This window comes from Protopterus annectens, chromosome 14.part0 (assembly GCF_019279795.1).
Source record: "Protopterus annectens isolate FY-2018-M chromosome 14.part0, PAN1.0, whole genome shotgun sequence".
Taxonomy (NCBI): Eukaryota; Metazoa; Chordata; order Ceratodontiformes; family Protopteridae; genus Protopterus; species Protopterus annectens.
Genome location: NC_056748.1, coordinates 42,371,202 through 42,391,566, shown reverse-complemented (window position 1 = coordinate 42,391,566; position 20,365 = coordinate 42,371,202). Strand labels below are relative to the sequence as shown.

The window sequence follows — 20,365 nt, the reverse complement described above, 5'->3', positions numbered from 1 at the left end:
AGCCATACAGAATCGGGCTAAGCTTATAAGTGCCCCAGGGCAGATAGCCTAGTATGAACCTATGAACCTATGTCACCCACTAGATTGCTACCTGGCTCACAGATAGGACTAAAGCGAAGGAGGTCAAAGTAAGGGAAGCCATCTCCACAAAAAAACAGTCACCAGTGGAGTCTCATAGGGCTCAGTGATTGAACTTCTCCTGTTTGGTATCTACATCTCTGAAGTAAAGGCAAAAACAAAGGGTCTCTGGCTGACAAGGTTTGCAGGCAGATACTACATCTTAGGAGCAGTCACTGAATCCATAAATGGCATGGGCATTTAACAGGTAAGTTTGTTCCAAATAAATAAGTGGACTAAAACTAAATGCCAAAACAGTGCATTATTATAGCCTTTACTACCCCAGGAAATGGACTGCCTCCATATTTAGTATCTTACAGACTGCTGAGAGTGGACCTGTGTCTGGCTTGCAAGGCATCCTCTGACCTCATACTGACCGACCTACTGCACATCTACAAGTCCAATGGTATCAAAAATACTTGTGCTGGGGACCTAAATCTCTTCTGCAACGTAAAAAGAATAGTGTAAGACATGTACATCTCTCATAGGTTGCCACTACACTGAAGCAGACTTCCCATCCACATAAAGCAAACTTTGTTCCTGTTCCTTTTCAGGGGTAACTTGGATTGATGGATAGGAATGATGAAATTTACCCCAGGGCAGTGCCGGTACTATTAATTGTCAGAACTAGCACCTGAATGCTAGTTCTTACAATATGCCCCTATAAATACTCAATGCTATTACCTTAGAAGTAATCAATATCACACCCAAAACACTATCCTAAGGGTAGTATACAAATAAAGGCCCTGGAACTGAGGATGGTTAATTTTAACTAATGTTATAATGGGCTAGGCTTAAAATGTCCTGAAAGGGAAGTTAGCCTAGTATTCACAAGTCAACCTGTGCTGACAATATGCAGGAGACTTCATTACTTCTTGGTTATAACATGCCTTAGATCAACATTTTATAGCAAAACATTTTAGAAAATGTTGCTATTTCCCTCTTATAACATAACTTTAGATCAACTTTTTAAAACAACTGTCATCTGCATCACCAGGGCTATTTCAAAATTTGTGAACAATATGGTAGAAAACTTTTGCCATGTCTTTACAAATTAAACCTGCATACTAATGCAATAAAGTCTATGTAACTAGCTTCAAAATTATCTTGTAATTACAGCAGTACCCTTGTATACTACAATAAATATGTAAATGGTTTTAAACCTTTATATTTTTAAGTGTAATGTTCCTAAACTTGTATTATATCACCATTTGGCTAATTCATCAGTATTATGGAGCAAAAGTAAATTATCTTAAGTGTTTTAAGATAAACAGCTGAAGGAGATCTGGTCAGCTTAGCATAAGGGGAACTGAAATAATAAATATGGAGCTTGTGGATTAGAGAGGCTTGCATTTATGAGTCATAGTGTGGGGGAGGGGTTTGCTAGGTTATATGGCACAGGCCGGAAACCTTCTCAATGCACAGTTTCCTGAACTAATCTGTATGTGGCAGTTCCTTCAGTATTAGTATAATGGTAAGAAGTTACTACTGTTTCAGGTTAATTTCAATATTTATTGTGACTGTTACAAAATCCAAAAGTCCCTAGTCATTTAATTCTTTCAACAGCTAAGTATATTTTCTAAATTTTAAGTATTCTATTTTGTTAATACTCTTTCTTGGCTGCTCTGTGAGAGATATGAAAATAGTTATATTTGTAGATGTACTTTTGATTTAAAGGGTTGTTACTAATTAACTAGCATAAGGCTTTGGGGAGCCAAGAAGTAGCCAATCGGAGCAATATTGTGCTGTGGAATATTGTTAAAATGGGGAAAACTGGGAGTGGGGGGGAGGCCTATAGCCATGAATCTACACAAATTGTAAGAATATCACTTAATTGTATAGTGTGTGTGTGTTTAAGTAAGGAAACTGGGGGAAATTAAATTGAACACAGGATTTTGTTTTCTAGCAGTGTTGTTTGGGAGCTCTTGAGGAATGTGTTCAAAACATTATAATATGGAGTTTACCTACCTGGAAATGGGGGGGGGGGGGGGGGGAGTAGAGTATTTGTGAATAAGGAAGCTAGACAAGTAGTGCAGCTTTTTACACCCACTGTGACCCTTCCTACACCCCACTAGTAATCACATGCTTTAGCTACACGCCTCATGGACACAGCCAGAGGGATATGTAGAGGGGCACAAAGTACAGGATGAAGGAATATTCGTATACTTGCAAATCTAACAGCACATATAGAATATAAATGTATTACATGGAAGTAGTTGTGTAACACTGTATCCATTTACAATACAGAATATAAATGTATTACATGGAAGTAGTTGTGTAACACTGTATCCATTTACAATACAGAATATAAAAGAATATAAATGTATTACATGGAAGTAGTTGTGTAACACTGTATCCATTTACAATACAGAATATAAATGTATTACATGGAAGTAGTTGTGTAACACTGTATCCATTTACAATACAGAATATAAATGTATTACATGGAAGTAGTTGTGTAACACTGTATCCATTTACAATACAGAATATAAATGTATTACATGGAAGTAGTTGTGTAACACTGTATCCATTTACAATACAGAATATAAATGTATTACATGGAAGTAGTTGTGTAACACTGTATCCATTTACAATACAGAATATAAATGTATCACATGGAAGTAGTTAAGAAATGCCACTTCCATCTACAATCATTCTTTCAGCAGGTCAGGTCTGATGACAATATTTGTGTATTACCCAAAGTTAATAGAAAAGTAGTGGAATTAATAAGGTGTGTGTGGGAGTGCTCCCACTAGCCCAGTGTGAGTTTTCCACTTTAAAATTATACCAGATGTCCTTTGATGGAGAACTCAGCTGTTTCAAACATTCCTTGTATCAGTACAGCTTTCAAAAGGTTTGTGAAAATATTTAAACTGGCAGTAAAAAAGTGTACATCCATCAACAACTTGCAGTAAACTGTTTTGCTTGACTATAACATGCCTTGAATTAAAAATTTAAAACAAAACTTTAGAGAATGTTTGTGTTATAAAAAGGCTTTGAGAGCAAATTTCTTAAATGTGCCTTTTACATAAACAGGACTAGTCAAACGTTTGTAAGACTTTATATAAACTAACAATATAACAGAAAAAATGTATTCAGGTTAAACATGTCCCCCACACGCCTTGGCCTCCTTACACAAGAAATCTGGACAAATCATAAAATAATGGGGGTGAGGATAAAATCCCCAAAAATGGGGAGACACTTTAAATATTACTGTAAAAATCCTATTCTAGCAACTTTGTGTCTTTGTTGGTATGCACAGCGGTAGCATTGTTGCCTCACAGCAAGAGGTTCTCCCGTTCAATTCTCGGCTGGAGTACGGGGAGTGCCTTCTGTGTGGATTCTGCATGCCCTCCCCATTGGGTGGACGTTCGAAAGAAATGTGTAAATGGGTGTGCCCTCGAAGGTTGAACGTCGAGCTGGCACCTCAGCGTTCGTCAAATCTACTGCCAATCATTAGTGGACTGGAGTTCTGCTGTGGCGACCCCTAACCGGGAAAAGTCGAAAGACAACAACATGAAGCCTGGAATTCAAATGGAAGTCATTATTTAGTAACCACAATTCTTGGTGATTTTTCCATAAATCTGCAAATTGTATGAGGAACATACCAATAAATGAGGCAAAAATCTGGATATACTGAGAAAATCTGGGCAGTTGAGAGGTATGCTAATGTCATTACATTAGGAAGCTCGTCATAGATTTTATAACAGTATGCTTGCATAGTGCGCAATTGTTTTAAACCTTTGTGTACTGTCTTTATAACTTGTGTTATATCACTATTTAGTTAGCTTGACAGCATCATGGCAAACAAATGGAAATCAGTAGCTAGTGGGTATATAGTCAGGTTAGTTTTAAAGGTGAATAGAGATAACAAATAGGATGCCTTTGGATTAGAGAGGCTTGCATTCATGAATAACCTAGGCAACCCCTCTCCAACCTTGTGTGACAGTATGAAAGCCGTCCTGCATTCACAATCTCCAGAACAACTGTGTAGCAGTTCTACCAGGGTTAGTGCAATTGTAAAGCAACATTGTGTATTCTGTATCTTTCCTTTTGAATATCTTGTCACAGCCATTACTCAATAACTAGCAGCAGGCTTTGGGGATGCCAAGAAGTGGTCCCTCACAACAGTGTGCTGCTACAGATTAGATTGCTAAAAGTTGCTAAATTGGGGGTGGGGGCCCTCCAGCCATGACCCTACATAAGTAGGAACAGCAGCACTTAAACCCCACTCTCTTTGCTCCTAAAATATGACTGCAAATGTCTCTATAGAGGCAAAAACATGTACATATTACATTATGTATAATCAAATCTTGACCACAAGAGAGATTGAACATAATAATGAAAATCCTTAACACTGAACCAAAAAAAGAGATCCACAAAGAAGTATTTTTCTGATCTTTGCACTAGCCTCAAATTTATCTGAATAGTGTTGGTATCATAGGAAGGAGTTTTCAAGGTAAGGTGTAGGGTTAGGATTGACATGCATCATTAAAATGGGCTGAGGGCTTCTAACTCCCCACCCTGCAACACCTTAGCAATGCACACTCATCTAACCCTCCATCAACCTTTGCCTTCAAAAACCTATCCTGTAACACTGCCACCAGCACAAGACAAACTTTACCAACATTACACCCATCACCTTAGCTAACCCTTAGCCCCACAAACCTGCATGCACACCCAACACAGTACTGTTATCTGACCTTTATCCCATATCCAAACACATGCACAGACTCCAGTCCTTTCAGAAAGTATAGTTGTGTAAACTTACCATAACTGTAGCAGTCATTGCCTTTACTGCTGCAGTATTCCTTACTAATGGGATTCCCTGCCATGAAGCCCTCCATCCGGCCAGTTTACAAAAAGCTTACTGTTGCTTTAAGGTACACTGAATGTAACCTGTGCACTCCTTGCATAAGGTAGGGCATAAAGGTAACATTCAGCTGTACCATCCTCAGAACAGATTGCTCCAGCAGGAGCAGCAGTCCAAGGAAAACCAAGGAGAACCTGCACAGCCAGGAAGGGAAAGACAAGGGGGACAGAGTGAGGTAGTGAATACTGCAGAGATGAAGGCAAAGACTTCTGTTATGGTAAGATTTTACACAACTGTACTATGTCCTTATATTCACCACTGCAGTATTCTTTACAAATGGGAGAGGCCAAAGGTCAAGAAGAAACCTGGGAGGAGGAAGCAGCAGAGCCCCCCAAAAAGCCATGAATGGTAGCAGCAAAACCAGCTCTGGGCCTGGAGATACTATCCAACTGGTAATGTTTGGCAAAGGTATGCACAGAAGTCCAGGTAGCAGCTTCAAGAATAAATTGGTATTTAAGCCTCTGAACAAACCACCAGAAGAAGCCACAGCTCTGGTGGAATGAGCCTTAACAGAAGGAAAGCTGTCACCATGAAAAGGGTAACAAAATGAATTGCCTTTGAAATCCAAGAGGAAATGGTTTGCTTGGATACAGCCAAACCTAATGACTTAGGATGAAAGGAAACTGGTCAGACTTTCTGATGGCTTTAGTTTTATCAAAATTAAAATCCGAGCTGTCTGCACATCCAAGGTATGCAGCACCATCTCCCTGTCAGATTGTGGAGAGGGAACAAAGTAGGCAAATTAATATACTAAGTGACAACTCATTAACTACCTTGGGCATGAAAGCAGGATTAGTACACAAGAACACCCTGTCCTCATGAAATATCAAAAAAAGTGGACAAGCCATAAGGGCTTGCAACTCTGACACCTGTCTGACAGAAGGAAGAGCTAACAAAAGAACTGTCTTCTAAGAACAATGTTGCAAAGAAGCTGAAACAGCAGGCTCAGGAGGAGCCAGAGTCAATTTTTACAGAATGAAATTAAGATCCCAGGGTGGAGGAACAGGCTTCCTGGAAGGCCTAATATTAAGGATGCCTTAAGAAATTGCTTGGCCTCAAATCTAGAAGCTAACGGGGACGTTAAACGCAGATGAGCAGAGCTGATAAGTGGGCCTTAATTGAAGAATAGGCCAAACCAGCATTGAGCAACTCAACCAAATAGAAAACATCTTCCATGTAGATAAGTAGGCTTCCTGGCCTCCTGCAAGACCTGCAGCATGTCCTCAGAAAAAAGGTGTCCGATAAATCACCCACAGTGTCAGATGAAGCGTGGACAGGTGGGGATGGATGAGACCCCCCCTGTCTTGTGTAAGGAGATCACCCTGTGGGGTAACTTGTAATTGCCCCTTGCAAGATGCAGAAGTAGAGGGAACCAGTGCTGTTGTGGCCAAGAGGGAGTCACCAACAAGATTTTGGGAGAATCCCGTTGAATCTTGAACAGGAATCTCTGAGAAGAATGGGAGGGAATGCTTAAACATCCCCTCCAAGAAAATGAGGCTGTCCACCTTCCAGACCAGAGGACCAGGGTCTCTGGCACAGTTGTCTGTTCAGATGGGAGGTGAAGAGATCTACTTGAGGTGTAACCCACTGGTGAACAATGTCCAGAAACACATTCCTGTAAAGTATCCATTTGTGGGACTGAGTGAGTTAACCTTCGGCTCTGAAGGAGAAATAAAATCAAGATTTTGCAAAAAGACCACTGGAGAAGATGTCTGAATGAGCAGGATGTCCAAATGAGGAAAGATTTTGGATCCCTTGAAGCCTGCAAAAGGCAATCTCAGGAGCGGGACATTTGGTGAACCCCCTTGGGGGCAGTAGAAAGGCCAAAGGGCAAAGCACAGAACTGAAAATGCTGAGAAGCAACAGAGAAATGCAAAAATCTCCTGAAGAAGGTGAATTAGAATATGGAGATAAGCATCCTTGAGATCCAGAGACACCAGAAAGGCCTGAGGGAGCAAGAGAGGAAAAAGGGACTGAAGGGACAACATCCGAAAGGAAGGTACCTTCAGAATGGTGTTCAGATGGGAGAGAAGGACAACATCCGAAAGGAAGGCACCTTCAGAAAGGTGCTCGGATGGGAGAGAAGGACAACATCCCAAAGGAAGCCACCTTCAGAAAGGTGCTCGGATGGGAGAGAAGGACAACATCCCAAAGGAAGGCACCGTCAGAAAGGTGCTCGGATGGGAGAGGTCTAGAATAGGTCTCAAAGTACCTTCTTTACTGGGCACTAGAACTATTCTTGAATAAAGCCCTTCCCCCTTTGGGACACGGGCACCTCTTGAATAGTACTCTGAGACGAGGTCCTGAAGAACCTCTGGGGGGGGGAAAGGAAGCTGTTCCTGAGGAGGCTGAGGAATGCCTGTAAGAAGAGGATGGGAAATGCAGACCATGAAGTACCCTTGATAATGACAAAACCCAAGAATCCTGGGTGGTCTGGATCCAAACGGGAATAGAAAGAGGTGGAGACAGATGAATGGGTGAATAGTCACAGTACCTGGTTTGTCAGGAATGGAAGGCTTAAGAATCCCTGCAGTCCGAGTGGCTTTAGCAGGAGGAGTCTGTTTACTACCCTTTTTACCTTTAGAAAGAGGGCGAGACTGCCTATGATCAAAGGCTGGCTTAGAGTAGTTCCACTGAAATTTAGGCACAGGAGAAACAGACATGCTTAAGCTCCTGTAAAGCCTTCCCCTTGTCGTGAAGAGACTTAAATAAACCAGTATGCATTTCACCAAGCAATATTATCCAGAGGAGCATCCAGCAACTTGGCCTTAATGTCAGGCAAAGGTTGAAGCTGAAGTCATAAATATCTCCTCAGAACTGAACCAGAAGCAGCAGCCCATGAGGCATCTGCAGTATCATAACTACATTTGATAGAATAACTACCTGAAAAGTCTCAAGCAAGGAAAGAGCAGAAGATTTACCCTCTGAGTCTGGAATATCGGAAAGAACCTGACAGGCCTGGGAAAGAAGAGCCAAGACATACCTAGAAATATGGGTCTGATGATTAATAGCCCTAAAAGCCAGGGTAGAAGTATAAACTTTCTTACCCAGCCTATCCATGGTCCTACTGTCCCTGACAGAAGGCAGTAACTTGGATGAAGGAAACAATTGAGATGGATTATCAGAGGTTACAGATACCACAGAGGGGTCAGCAGCAGGACATTTAAACAAAAAGGAACAATCCTCAGGCACCCTGTAAAACCTTCCTGGGAGAAGAGGTAAGATAATCTGGTGCTTTAGAGGCAGTGGGAATAAAAACATCCAATAAAGCAGGCAGGACAGGAGGAATGACAACAGGTTTAGGAGATTCCATTTGCAGTAACTCGGTACCTCTTATGGATATCTGAAACCTGGGCACAATCCCACTTCAAGACCATACTAGAGATCATGTCCCCAAAGGAAATTTCATCAGAGGGATTATGAGAATCCTCCTCCTCAGACCTGTAGTCTAAAGGAGAAGGAATCTGGGCAGAATAAGCAAGGGACGTATCAGAATCCACCTCTGAAGAATGGCATTGTACTAAGCTCCTCTGGATAATATTGTTTGGTGAAATGCATGCTTGTTTATTTAAGTCTCTTCATGACAAGGGGAAGGCCTTACAGGAGCTTAAGCATGTCCATTTCTCCTGTGCCTAAATTTCAGTGGAACTACTCTAAGCCAGCCTTTGTTCATAGGCAGTATCGTTGTCACCTCACAGCAAGATGGTGTCGCGTTCGATTCTCAGAGCATCTTCTGTGTGGAGGCGTACGTCAATGGGGTGTTCCTTCGTTGAAGGTTGTGTCAGGGCTGGTAACTCAGCATGTAAAAATACACTGCCCAACATTAGCAGACTGGAGTTCTGCTGTGGTGACCCCTAAGCCGAAAGACACAGCAATTTAACTTCGGTAGAAATAGCATGGAAGGAATTATCAATAGCTGGTCACCTTAGGATGGGAGGGTGGCCTAATGGTTAAGGTGTTTGCCTTGCAAACACAAGGTGCAGGGTTTGAGTCTCACAAGGGATAATTGGCTAGGCTTAAAATGGCTCGCAAGGGCAGTTAGCTTAGTACTAACCTATGAACCTATGAGCCTTTTAGGTGACGAGGCTGATCAAGGAGGAACAGGAACTGAAACCCCTTGAGGAGGCTGCAACGACAGTAAAGCATTAAATGACCTCCGAGTAAAGGCCTGCCACTCACTTTGTGGATCTCTAGGAGCAGAAGAGACATGGTTAGTTTTTCTGTTTCTCCTTCAAAGGAACAGCCATCCTGGAAACCTGAAGGCCCAGACTCAGGACGGCATTCCACAACTGCAGTAGGAGCCTCTTCCCTAAAGAGAAACTGCAGAACCCCACTAGACCCCTCAGTCAACCGTGGTTCCCTCTGAATGCCCAAAATGGATGCCTGCAAAGCCTCGCTGGACATGCTGCCTGCCAGATCCTCACTGCCATCCAACCCAGAAGTGGTAGAAGAGTCTGACAAAACAACTGGGTGAGCCTCTGGCTGCATAATAACCCAAGGAGAAACACCTGGCAGAGGCTGGACAGCAGAAAATTCTGGCCTTACCTTATGCATCTTCCCAGATGGCTGACCCTCTGGGCAGGAATTTCTTTCCATAGTACCTGCAGCAAGAAGCTTAAGCCGCTTGTTCTCGAGGTTCAAGGGAAGAAAGTAAGAAAGCCTACTACGAAGAGTTTTGGGGACAAATGCCTGACTAATTGAACAAGCTGTATGGTCATGAGCAGCACCAAGGCAAAAAAGACACTTATTGTGGCGGTCTTTATGGGGTATCAGTCTGCCACACTGGCATTTACCATTCCAGTATGACATTAACCCCAAACAGCAACAGTAACCAAAAGACCAACTGGGTACTTGTCTGCAACTCTGAGGACTCTAAACAGGAGTAAGCACAAAAAAGCCAATACAGAAGAACTGCGGTAAAAAAATGGGTGTATGCAACAGGCTGGAGGTTGTTTGGACTGGCGGCAAAAAAGTTCTGAGGATGGTATGCTGAATGTCACCTTTATGCCCTACCTTATGCAAAGAGTGCACAGGTGATATTCAGTGTACCTTAAAGCAAGGGTAAACTTTTGTAAACTGGCTGAATAGAGGGCTTCACAGCAGGGAATCCCATTAGTATAACAAATACCGCAGTGGTGAATGTAAGGACATCCACACTGTCAGCAAAACATACATTTGAGATTTTGGACATTTGACAATGTGATATTAACAGATACATTCCCTTGGTATTATCAAACTCGTGTTTGATAAAATGCAGGGAACTGTCATTAGAACTACATGGAAAACCTCAACTGCAAAAGGTTAAAAAAAAAAAAAAAAAGTATGCTTTTGACACACAACATTGGCTCATGCAAAAGAGAACACTTGAGTTTTTTATACTGGGGTCTACTACAAACGCGGTTGTATTTTATCTGGATTTAAAAGCGTTAATGGTGGATGAAGTTTCGTGTTTTTTACTAAATAGAGTTAACTACAACGGGTATCCTATTTTTGGCTTTGGCATTTCGTTTTGAATTTTGCAGTCTACTACAATCTCACAATTGTCAACAAGATGTTCAGTCAACTGATGCCCTGGATGTCCTGGATCATGTGTGTGTATCTGTAGGGAGGCTTATATCAGTCTGTGTCTGGTTGTATCCTGTCAGGAAATTGAAGGGGGAGGAGGTTATCAGGCCATTGATGTTTTGGGTGTTTAGAGGAGGTTGTCCGAAGTGTTGCAGTTCACCTAACTTGGTGTTTAGCAATCAATGGCTGGAGGGAATCTGGCCAGGTTAGTGTATAAAGTGGAAGTGGTAAATGTTGGGGCAGTTGCATACTGAATGGGGCACTATATACTCAATGACTGGCCTGATGAGAAGAGCACAGTAGAATTACATCACTAGGCGTGGTCACCATAGCTCTTGATGCAAGCTGTGGGATAATGGACCTGCTTACAATAGTGGATGTGGTGATTGAGAAGACAGCTGTTGACACAAGTTCCCAGATTCTGGACTACAGCATCAACTTTCAGGGATGTGTTGTCAATGTGGTAGTTACACAGAAGTCATGCTTGCCAAAGGATTAATTATAAACTAGTCATTTGGTTTTGATACTTGTTCGGGAAAGGACATCTTGGAAGATTTCTGTCCTTTGGGGAGTTTATGATGGCACAAAGTTTGCAGCTGTGTAATGTGGTCAGCTGTAAACCGTTAACATTTGCTTTGACCTCCAAGAATTAGATGCCAGTGTCCCAAGGATTGAACTCTGTACACTCCTAGTGATGGGTCTTAGACAAGATAGAGCTGCCCACATTAATTTTCTGGGTTCTGTTTCTGAGCTAATTTGCTATCCAATGAGCTACATAGGGCTTTACATTTAGCTGGAAGACTTAACCTATGTTATCCAAATGTGGGATATATTTGAATGTTTTGAGAGGTCTAGTTGTGTATACTGATCTGACCTCATCCATTACTTCATTAACCTTGAAGTCAACTAGGTTAAGTAGGTAGGATTTGCCTTTGAATACACTTTAGCTTGGGTTGAGCATTAGTAGGTTACACGTATCCTTATTCCACAATCCTTTCCACACGTATCCTTATTCCACAATCCTTTCCACACGTATCCTTATTCCACAATCCTTTCCACACGTATCCTTATTCCACAATCCTTTCCATAGCCTTGCAGATGAGGCTGGCTAGGCTTATTGGTCCAGTACAATGCATCTTGTATTCTCTAAAGTTGAACATCTATGTTGCATTTTCTCCCAGAGTGTAAACATACACACATCTGTATGAGTGTGACGACTTAGTCAACCATATTTGATCTACTACCTTGTGTGTGTTATGAGGGCAATAATGCCCAATGGTATTTGTTGCTGTGGAGATAACACCTGCCCAAGGGTGTTCTGATGCCTGACACCACAGGCTGATAACCTCTACACTCCTGAAGGGCATTTCAAAAATAACATACACCCAGGAGGGTGTATTGCACTTGGCAGATGGGTATCTTTTTGTTTTTTAATATATGCATAATCTTTATATTGTATATTTTATATTTATATTTTGTGTGAATGAGAGGGAGGATAGAGGAATGGTGAGGATGCAAGGAGTAGAGGTGGCGAAGGTGGATGAGTTTAAATACTTGGTCAATAGTTTAGAGTAACTGTGAGTGTGGAAGAGGTGAAGAAGAGAGTACAGGCAGGATGGAGTGGGTGGAGGTGTCAGGAGTGATTTGTGACAGACGAGTACCAGTAAGAGTGAAAGGGAAGGTCTACAAGAGGGTAGTGAGACCAGCTATGTTATATGGGTTGGAGACAGTGGCATTGACAAAAAGGCAGGAGTCAGAGCTTGACGTGGCAGAATTAAAGATGTTAAGATTTGCATTGGGTGTGATGAGGGTGGACAGGATTAGGAATAAGTATATTAGAGGGTCAGCCCAGGTTGGAAGGTTTGGAGACAAAGCCAGAGAGGCAAGATTACGTTGGTTTGGACATGTGCTGAGGGGGGATTCTGAGTATATTGGGAAAAAGATGCTAAGGATGAAGCTACCAGATAACAGGAAAAGAGGAAGGCCTAAGATGAGGTTTATGGATGTGGTGAGAGAGGACATGCAGGTGTTTGGTGTGACAAGAGCAAGATGCAGAGGACAGGAAGAAATGGAAACAGGTGATCTGCTGTGGTGACCCCTAATGGGAACAGCCGAAAGAAGATGATGATGATGTGCATAATCTTTATATATTTCTGATGTAAAATAGTTCCTCCACCTAATGAATTTTACTTGCTTTATGCAAAAAGTCTTGACTATAAAATTAAGCAAGTATTTAAGTTTAGAAACTCATTCAGAAGTACACATACACAAATAATGCACACATACATTTAGATTTAAAAACAAAGCAATTAATGGCCACCATTCCTCGTGGCATGCACACCCCTCCTGTCAATTTTCTCTGCAATGTGTTTAAAGTGCAGTCAGTTATTTAACTCCAATTAAAATCTCTTCATATAGATGCTTTGTTGTAGTTGGAACATTTGTTCTCTAAGGTGGTGATCTACAGGTTGCCCATTCTCTGAAGTACAGTTTCTAGAATTTCCCAGTTGCTTTCCTGGGCTGACCCTGAAAATGGTCCAGTGAAATTGGTGCTATACCTTGGTTAATTGAAATAAACGTAGAATCTACGAATTACATGGGTATCTGAGAATGTTGTGGGTCCCACCTTGAAACTTACTACAGAAACTACCCTTTTAAACTTTTAATGTCTTTTTTTTGTTTTTGCAGCCACACCTATTGTTGAGACTGGATGAATTCCAGCCAACATAAACAGCTCAAAAAGTGAGTTAGTCTTCCAGTGTGTTCATTCACTGAAAGCTATCCACCCTCTGATTACATCAACAGCAGGAAAAACTAGTTTAATTACACACTTCCTGAGAGGTTAGAACTCTGCTGTACAAGAATTCTTTACTCAGAATACATCCATTGAGAGGGAACATTCATTGACAGCTTAGACAGCCACATCTCTACTCAGTAAGTACTCCATTTTCAGCAGACAGCATGCCGATAATGTTTGTTTTCCTGCTTTACTACCCTGCCTAACTGCTTCCTTTGCTTTAATCTGAGTGAGTTCAAATCTAAGACAAGCTACTTTTTTTCTTGAGTTTGTGTGTACTCTTATTTCAAATGCTGCAGTTTAAGAATAACAGCTTTTTGTATTTACTTCTGATTTGCCTGGATTTGCTGATGCTCTTAAAGTTAGAACTATTTAAAGGTATAGGGCACATAAATGAAGTCTGTAATTTTAAATTTACATAAATTCTTTTGACTACATGATTGAAATTATTTGTAAACAGCATAATTATTGGGTAACGTAAATATGCTCATTTTGAAGGGGAGTGCAGAACTTCTAATGCTGTTCGCTGAAAAATGTGTGATCAGCAAGTAACTAGTGCTACTGCAGCTGCACCCCACCAAGTGTGCATTAAATAGCCCTGCAGATTACATCAGGCTTTGGCTGCTTTCAATACGTAACTAGTTGGCAAGAAAAGGATATTTTGTAGGATGGATTCAAAGACCAGCTAACATGTATGAACTATTTGTATATTGGGGACGTTCACTGATCAGCTATGACCAGTTTTAGGTTCAGCCCTTACAAATTTATTTTCCTCTACACAGTTCTCTGTTTAATGGCTGGACTATTCAGAATTTACTTGCAGTTAAAACAGGATACAAGGATTGCGTCTGCCTGGTTAAAACTCACACCCATCTGACTCCAGGGTGTGCCTTTGTTTTTTACTGTACACTGCTAACTGCAGCCAAAATTTGATGCGGATGTTGGGAAATGCATCAGCAGCATACTATGGCCTAGTGATACAGTACTTTATTTCTTGAAGGTATTATAGATTTTACAGAAACTGCCCTGAAAACGGTGCTGTGAACTATGCCACGGTTAGCAATAAGACTAACTAAAAATGCATCCTGATAAACTGTTCAGAGTTTTGCCTCTTGTTTGGTCTGTTCCTTTTAAAATACTTGATTTTATGGCAAATCCATTGAAGGTTGAAGTCAGAAAATAATGGAAAATGTTTTGAGTTTCAGACTTAATACCCTTTAGAAAATTCATGCTGTTGCTAATGCAAAATATTGAATCAACTTTTCTAAGTTTATAAAAGCAGTATTAAAATGACTCCATTTTGGGACCTTTGCCCCCCCCATTATTTAAGGCTTTGTCCAGATCTCTTGTGGTGAGAGGTTGAAAGGTATGCATTCTGTGAACTGTGGAAGGGTATAACCTTTCTACAGGGATGCCAGAGCATTTAAAGATAACAATCCTGGCTCTTCAGTTTTTAAGGTTCGAGTACAGTGAGGTTACTAGTTTAATTCATTTATAGCATTGGCGGCTTGAAATACAAAATCTGCTGTGAAGTCTTTGAACAGGAATGCTTACTAACAAATGTTAAAGAACCTTAAGCTACCTGTCACACAAGCAAAACGGGTGTTCTTCATAAGACTGAAAAATCAAGACTGAATCCCAAAAGACTGAAAATTCAAAATACTGAATGAATTTGCCCCTTCTCCACTGTGTGATCTTAAGAGTTGATATATATAGTTAGCAGAGGGTGTGGGGGGGCAGGGGGCTTGCCCCTGCCTTAAATGTGTTCAGTATTTTGAATTTTTAATCTTTTGGGATTCAGTCTTTTGGTTTCAGTCTTCTGAAGTAGACCCAACAAAACGTTTCAAGTTACTAAAGAGGGCAAGCCCTCTTGCACCTTTGTATGGAGACCCCCCCCCCCCCAAACACCTTTGAACTTGCATGTACAAACTCCACTATTTCACAACATTGCAGAAAGGGGACAGTCTTTCAAACTTTGAACACAAGTGTCTAGTAATCCCTGCTTTTGGTCTCATGACTGAGCAAATGGTTCACATGATCTACAGCAATGAGCCCATAAGGAAACCAGAATGTCTATTATGAATTTAACTGAATTATCGAAAGTGAAGGAACTATGTTGCTGTTTGACTTATTCTAAACTTCAGACATATGCAGACCAAGATAGTAAGCCCCACACATCTGTGTGGAATAAAACTTAATCTTTGTGTCAAAAGTTTTGACAGACTGCTTCTGGTCTAACTTGCTATTGTGCCAAGTAAGACGCACAAAGCAGTCAATTCACACAAGGCATGGTTACCATAAAGAAATGAAACACTCACCCTTAAAAAAAAAAAAAAAAAAAAAAAAAAATCAGACACTGTTTAACCCATGCTGTGGTCCAGTCTAAAGACATCTGTACTCATGTTTGGGTGTCGTATTTTGTTCTGCCTGGCATGGGAGGCCAAGAAACTTGGGACAGTGACAATTTGCCATGTCATAACACAGATACCTGTTAACATGTAAAGTAAAGCAGTTGTTTTGATTGTATAATACTTTTGCAGACATGGATTTTGTGTATATAATCAACGTTTTTTCTCAACAGGCAGCTTACACAAGAATGGCATACTACAAGGGTGAGGTAAGTCTGAAACAGTTTCACAAATACTAGCACTGACGAGTTGTATAGCAAGTATTGTGATCAGCTTGTAATATGGATTTATTGTGCTTCATGCATAATGACTTTCGGAATCCATTTTATTCATTGTGAAATGACTCTTAACAGACCCCTCCATAAATTATTCTGTCCACTGTGTATGGCTTACATTTAACACTGATTGGGGGGTGTTGTATGTGTTGTCCCCTCCCAATTTCAGCTGAGCTACTGAACACACAAGTAGGTTATTTGTACTTTGTGTATTACCTGCTGTGACGGACAAGACGCATCCACTCGTATTGAAGCATTTATCTCTTCACCTCCAGTAGCACCAGTCTTAGTCTGATGCAGGTGACTATTGTTTTGTCACTTTAACATTGCCGTTATCTTGTCGAATACTGTGTGAAAGTTAATAATGTGTATAAAATTAAATTGTTATATTAGTTCTGTTAATGAAATATGTATTTATTTTATTAGCATTTCTCACAAATATCCTAAACTCATTGCACTAGGTGTTCATGGGTACTTGCTGATGCATGGTGTTTTCTAGAAGCCTAGCTTTGCATTCCCATAAAATCTTTAGCCCTTGTAACTTAAGTTGAATCACCTAAAGATGGGCAGAACATGTTTCATGTTATCCTAAAGGGCACTGGTGCTAAACAAGAGGTAAATTTGTGGCTTCCCATTCATTTGTGCAGATTACTTTTGAATAGAACAAGGGAAGTTCTTATTTGGACAAAAGTGATATTCTCAGTGATGCAAGTCTATCCAGGAAGATTTATTTATGTTGTGATTAAGATCCCTTGAGCAGGTGTTGATGCTGCTCTGGGTCTTGTTGATATGTAGAACTGAAGGTCTGAGGGCTCGGTACACCATGCTGAAATGGTCCTCAATAGCCTGTATAAGTGAAGAGTGACAAGGCTTGACTTTATGGTGCAATTTGTGTAGGGAGGAAACTCCAACTGATTGGAGAGCAATACTTTCCCATACTGGTGAGTACAACGTCCAGGATTTTGCCCCCACTAGTTGGACTGCAAACTATCTGGTCCAGAGAGTTACTTATGAAGCCCATAAATCTCTGGGCATATTTGGAGGATGCAAGTTTCCCAGGTGATGGGAGGGGTCATTTAAGTTCCCTTGCAGAATGGTGTTTGACCAAATGTATTGGGACTCATTGGTTAGGAGATGAGTCAAGGGGGGGACACAGATGGAGGTCCTATGGTTTGCTGTGATCTAATGTGGTTTTATTGAGATGGATGTGGATTAGTTCGAGCCCTCCCATATGAAAGGGCTTCTTACTGAAGTATTGGGACTCTGTATGACAAAAGACCAAACACAGGAACACTGAATACCGAACATTTTTTTCTGTAAAATTTTTGTAAAGGGCAAACCCCTCTGTGCACTTAAGTTCCCTACTTCTGTGCACTTAAGTTCCCTACTTCACCAAACTTGCCAAGTCCTAGATTGCTATACCTTGGGCTGAGGAATATTATGAGAAATGGCATCTCTTGACTTTATAAGGCTGAATTTTCAGCCATTCAGTTTCCGCATTTTGGACTTGACAGTGAGTGTCCTTCATTTTAAGCAGTTAACCATAAAAATCCATGTCATGATCAGATTTTGGCTAAATGAGATGGTGAAAAATTTCTACCTATTTTCTAACCTAATGGATGGGTGATCAATTCTGTCTCAGCAGTTTTCATATATCAAGAATGAAACTGGGCAGACCATTTGGCATAAAGGTTAAGGTTTCACCTCCATGTAAGGTTTTCTTGCGTCTGGCCAATGCCTATATAGTGTTTGCATGTTCTTTATGGGTTTTTCCCCACCTCACAAAACAGGCCTGTTTCCACCTCACTCACCCAGGGAGAGCTGTGGGCAGCGGCACAGATGCTAGATGTCAGCTGGGGGAAGAGTTGTATAGGCCAGTCACTTTGGCTATCCACTGTGGTGCACAATATCCTCACAGGGGCATACTGGTCAGATTACATGCCCAGTCAAGGCTATCCATTGACTGTGTAAATATCTGTTCTAGGTCACTTGGTTATGTTGACTAATGTCTCCAAAATTGGGCTTGGATATTTTCTGATAAGTGGCTTGAGGATTTGACCTACTGTCCACAACAAGCATGGGTCCCTGCTGTGGGTCAAAGGGTGTGTCCCTATTGGCTAGCATGGCTGCCATAAAACCCAGCAGAACTGGGTTAATAAGCTGCTAGCTGGTGTACATTTGCCCAGCTAAGGTTGCCTCTAATAGCTCTGGTTTGATGTCCAGCTTTTGGTCCATCCACCTGCCAAAAAATGAACTAAGGACTGATGCACTGAATAAAAGTTCACTGTCCAAGTGCGGCTTTACCTTGGATGATGTGATGGTATAGAGAAGACTGGGCATCTCTGCATCCAGGTGACTAAGGTGGCAGGGAAGTATAGCAATACCATGGACTTTGGTATACAGAATGTACAAATCAGGAGAAGCCGACTAAAAAGTAGTGTGGGAATTTGTAATCTTTTTCAGTGAGGGATGTTAGCAAAATTGGTGATAGATTCATGGCAAACAGACTGGTGTAAAGAGGTAGTGGTAGTCCTAATTTAGCCTCCATCCCAGAGCAGGGTTTGATGGTAACAGTATGTTTGGTTGGCAGTTGCAGGACCTAGTAGAATAAAGCAGGGCAACATGAGTAAGTGGTGATGGGGAATGGGGAATGTGACTCCTCTTATATGGATAGATGGCTGACTAGATACAAGGACATCCTGGGTCCTTATGGGTTGGGCAGTGGGAGTAAAGGAGGAAAGGCTATCGTATGCCTCTGTTTTGAAAATGGCTTGACATCTGCCAAGGTCGCACAGTGGTACTCTTGCAACTCTTGTATATTTTCTACTAGAAGGGAAGGGCATGAGAATTGAGGTTTACAGAATCATCCCCAGTGAAACTGTCCCCCAGTATAAACCACCGGAGGCTACAGCTGCAGGCTGGTCAGATGCTGACTGACCAGAGTGAAAGCAGAGGGGCTGTAACATACCTGGGATTACCTCAACTGTCTAGGATTTTTCATCTGTCCCTTGTAAAATTTGTGGTTTTCTGAGAAACCATTGGGAAATGAAGTCACAAAACAAAAACGGATACTTTAGTACAACTTTACATCTTCAGAAAATACATGGTAATGCAAAAACTTATAAACTTAAAGCTGATAAAGCACTATTTAAAAATGTTCCTACTTGTGAGCCTTTGTCCCCAAATTATTTTTGGCTTTGTCCAGATTTTTTGCGTTTAGATTTTGAGAGGTATGCTTAGAGCACTTCTGAACAGAGTGAAAAGAGTGAATGTGTGGAGTTGGTGAATGGCAATGTCTCCACTGCAAGTGTGTGGACTCTAGTATAGATGGCTGGCTCTTCCAGGTATGGAAATGAGGCACATAAAGAAAGCTGTCTGAATGCAGAAGTCCAGAAACACATGAAAAGAAAGAGTAGGAAGTAGTGAGGAGATGACATACTAATTATGCAGTGGCGAGGAAGAATGCATTGGAGAAACTGTTTCAGGAAAGTGACTCGACAGTTGGCACAAAGTTTTATTGGGCTGCAAGGCTTTAAAAGGAAGATGGACTATAGTCATCAGACAGCCTTCATAGGGATGCAGGCAACAACCAGCTCACTAGTCCACAGGGCATTAAAAGCAGATGGAAGGACTAGTTTCAGCTGCTTCTGAATGAAAACCCCACAGTAGATGCAATATCCCAGACAACTTCCTCCAATGAAAGAGGAAGAAGATTCTACCCTTCAAGATGTAAATGCTACTAAAGTCATGGAAAGATGATGCTCGGTAAGGTTAGAGGAAAAATGGCTCCTGAAGGTATCCATTGTCACATGGTGGAAGATGTATCCCATATGTCTGAAATAAGCAGTCTAGTACCAGTGTATAAAAATGGACACCAACTGTGGGACTATGGAGGGAACAACTTCTGTCGCACTGCATAAGTGATGCAGATGGGGAGTGAAAGGGTGATTGAAAGATTCTGTACAGGAACTTCAGTAACTGATGGGAGACTGGAATGCAGAACTTGGAGGCTCATGGGATTGAAATGACCATCGATAATAGTCCTGGCAGCAAATATGGTGAGGGAGGATCAGTAGAGGCTAAAAGCTAAGAACCTATTTTACCATTTTCTCCACCTTCCAAGTATCTGGGAGGGATAGTAGGTAAATCTGAATGAGGTAATAAAAGCTAAAATCAAAGGTGTTGCAGCCAGTTAGCACAGGGTGTCTGAACAGTGACAGAAGAATGCAAAAGAAGCTACAAAAGAAAGGTGTCCCAGTGGTGTGACCAGTGCTTCTGTACTTCACAGAAGAAAGTGGTGAGCAGTTTGAGATGGAAGTACCCAAGATGA

At 41.3% G+C, this 20,365-nt stretch overlaps 1 protein-coding gene across 2 annotated transcripts in view; it reads left to right on the top strand.

The window, feature by feature from the left end:
- The first annotated feature begins 1,538 nt into the window (after nt 1–1,538).
- LOC122788855 (annexin A5-like) overlaps nt 1,539–20,365 on the top strand; it is a 379,122-nt gene continuing 360,295 nt past the window's right edge. The window contains exons 1-2 of one of the 2 annotated variants that reach the window (XM_044055751.1): nt 1,539–1,591; nt 15,934–15,969. In XM_044055751.1, coding sequence (XP_043911686.1) covers nt 1,589–1,591; nt 15,934–15,969 — 39 coding nt within the window. In that variant the 5' untranslated portion in view covers nt 1,539–1,588. Of the gene's footprint in view, nt 1,592–13,309; nt 13,490–15,933; nt 15,970–20,365 lie in introns of those variants that run through there. The other variant, XM_044055753.1, reaches the window with a different exon arrangement.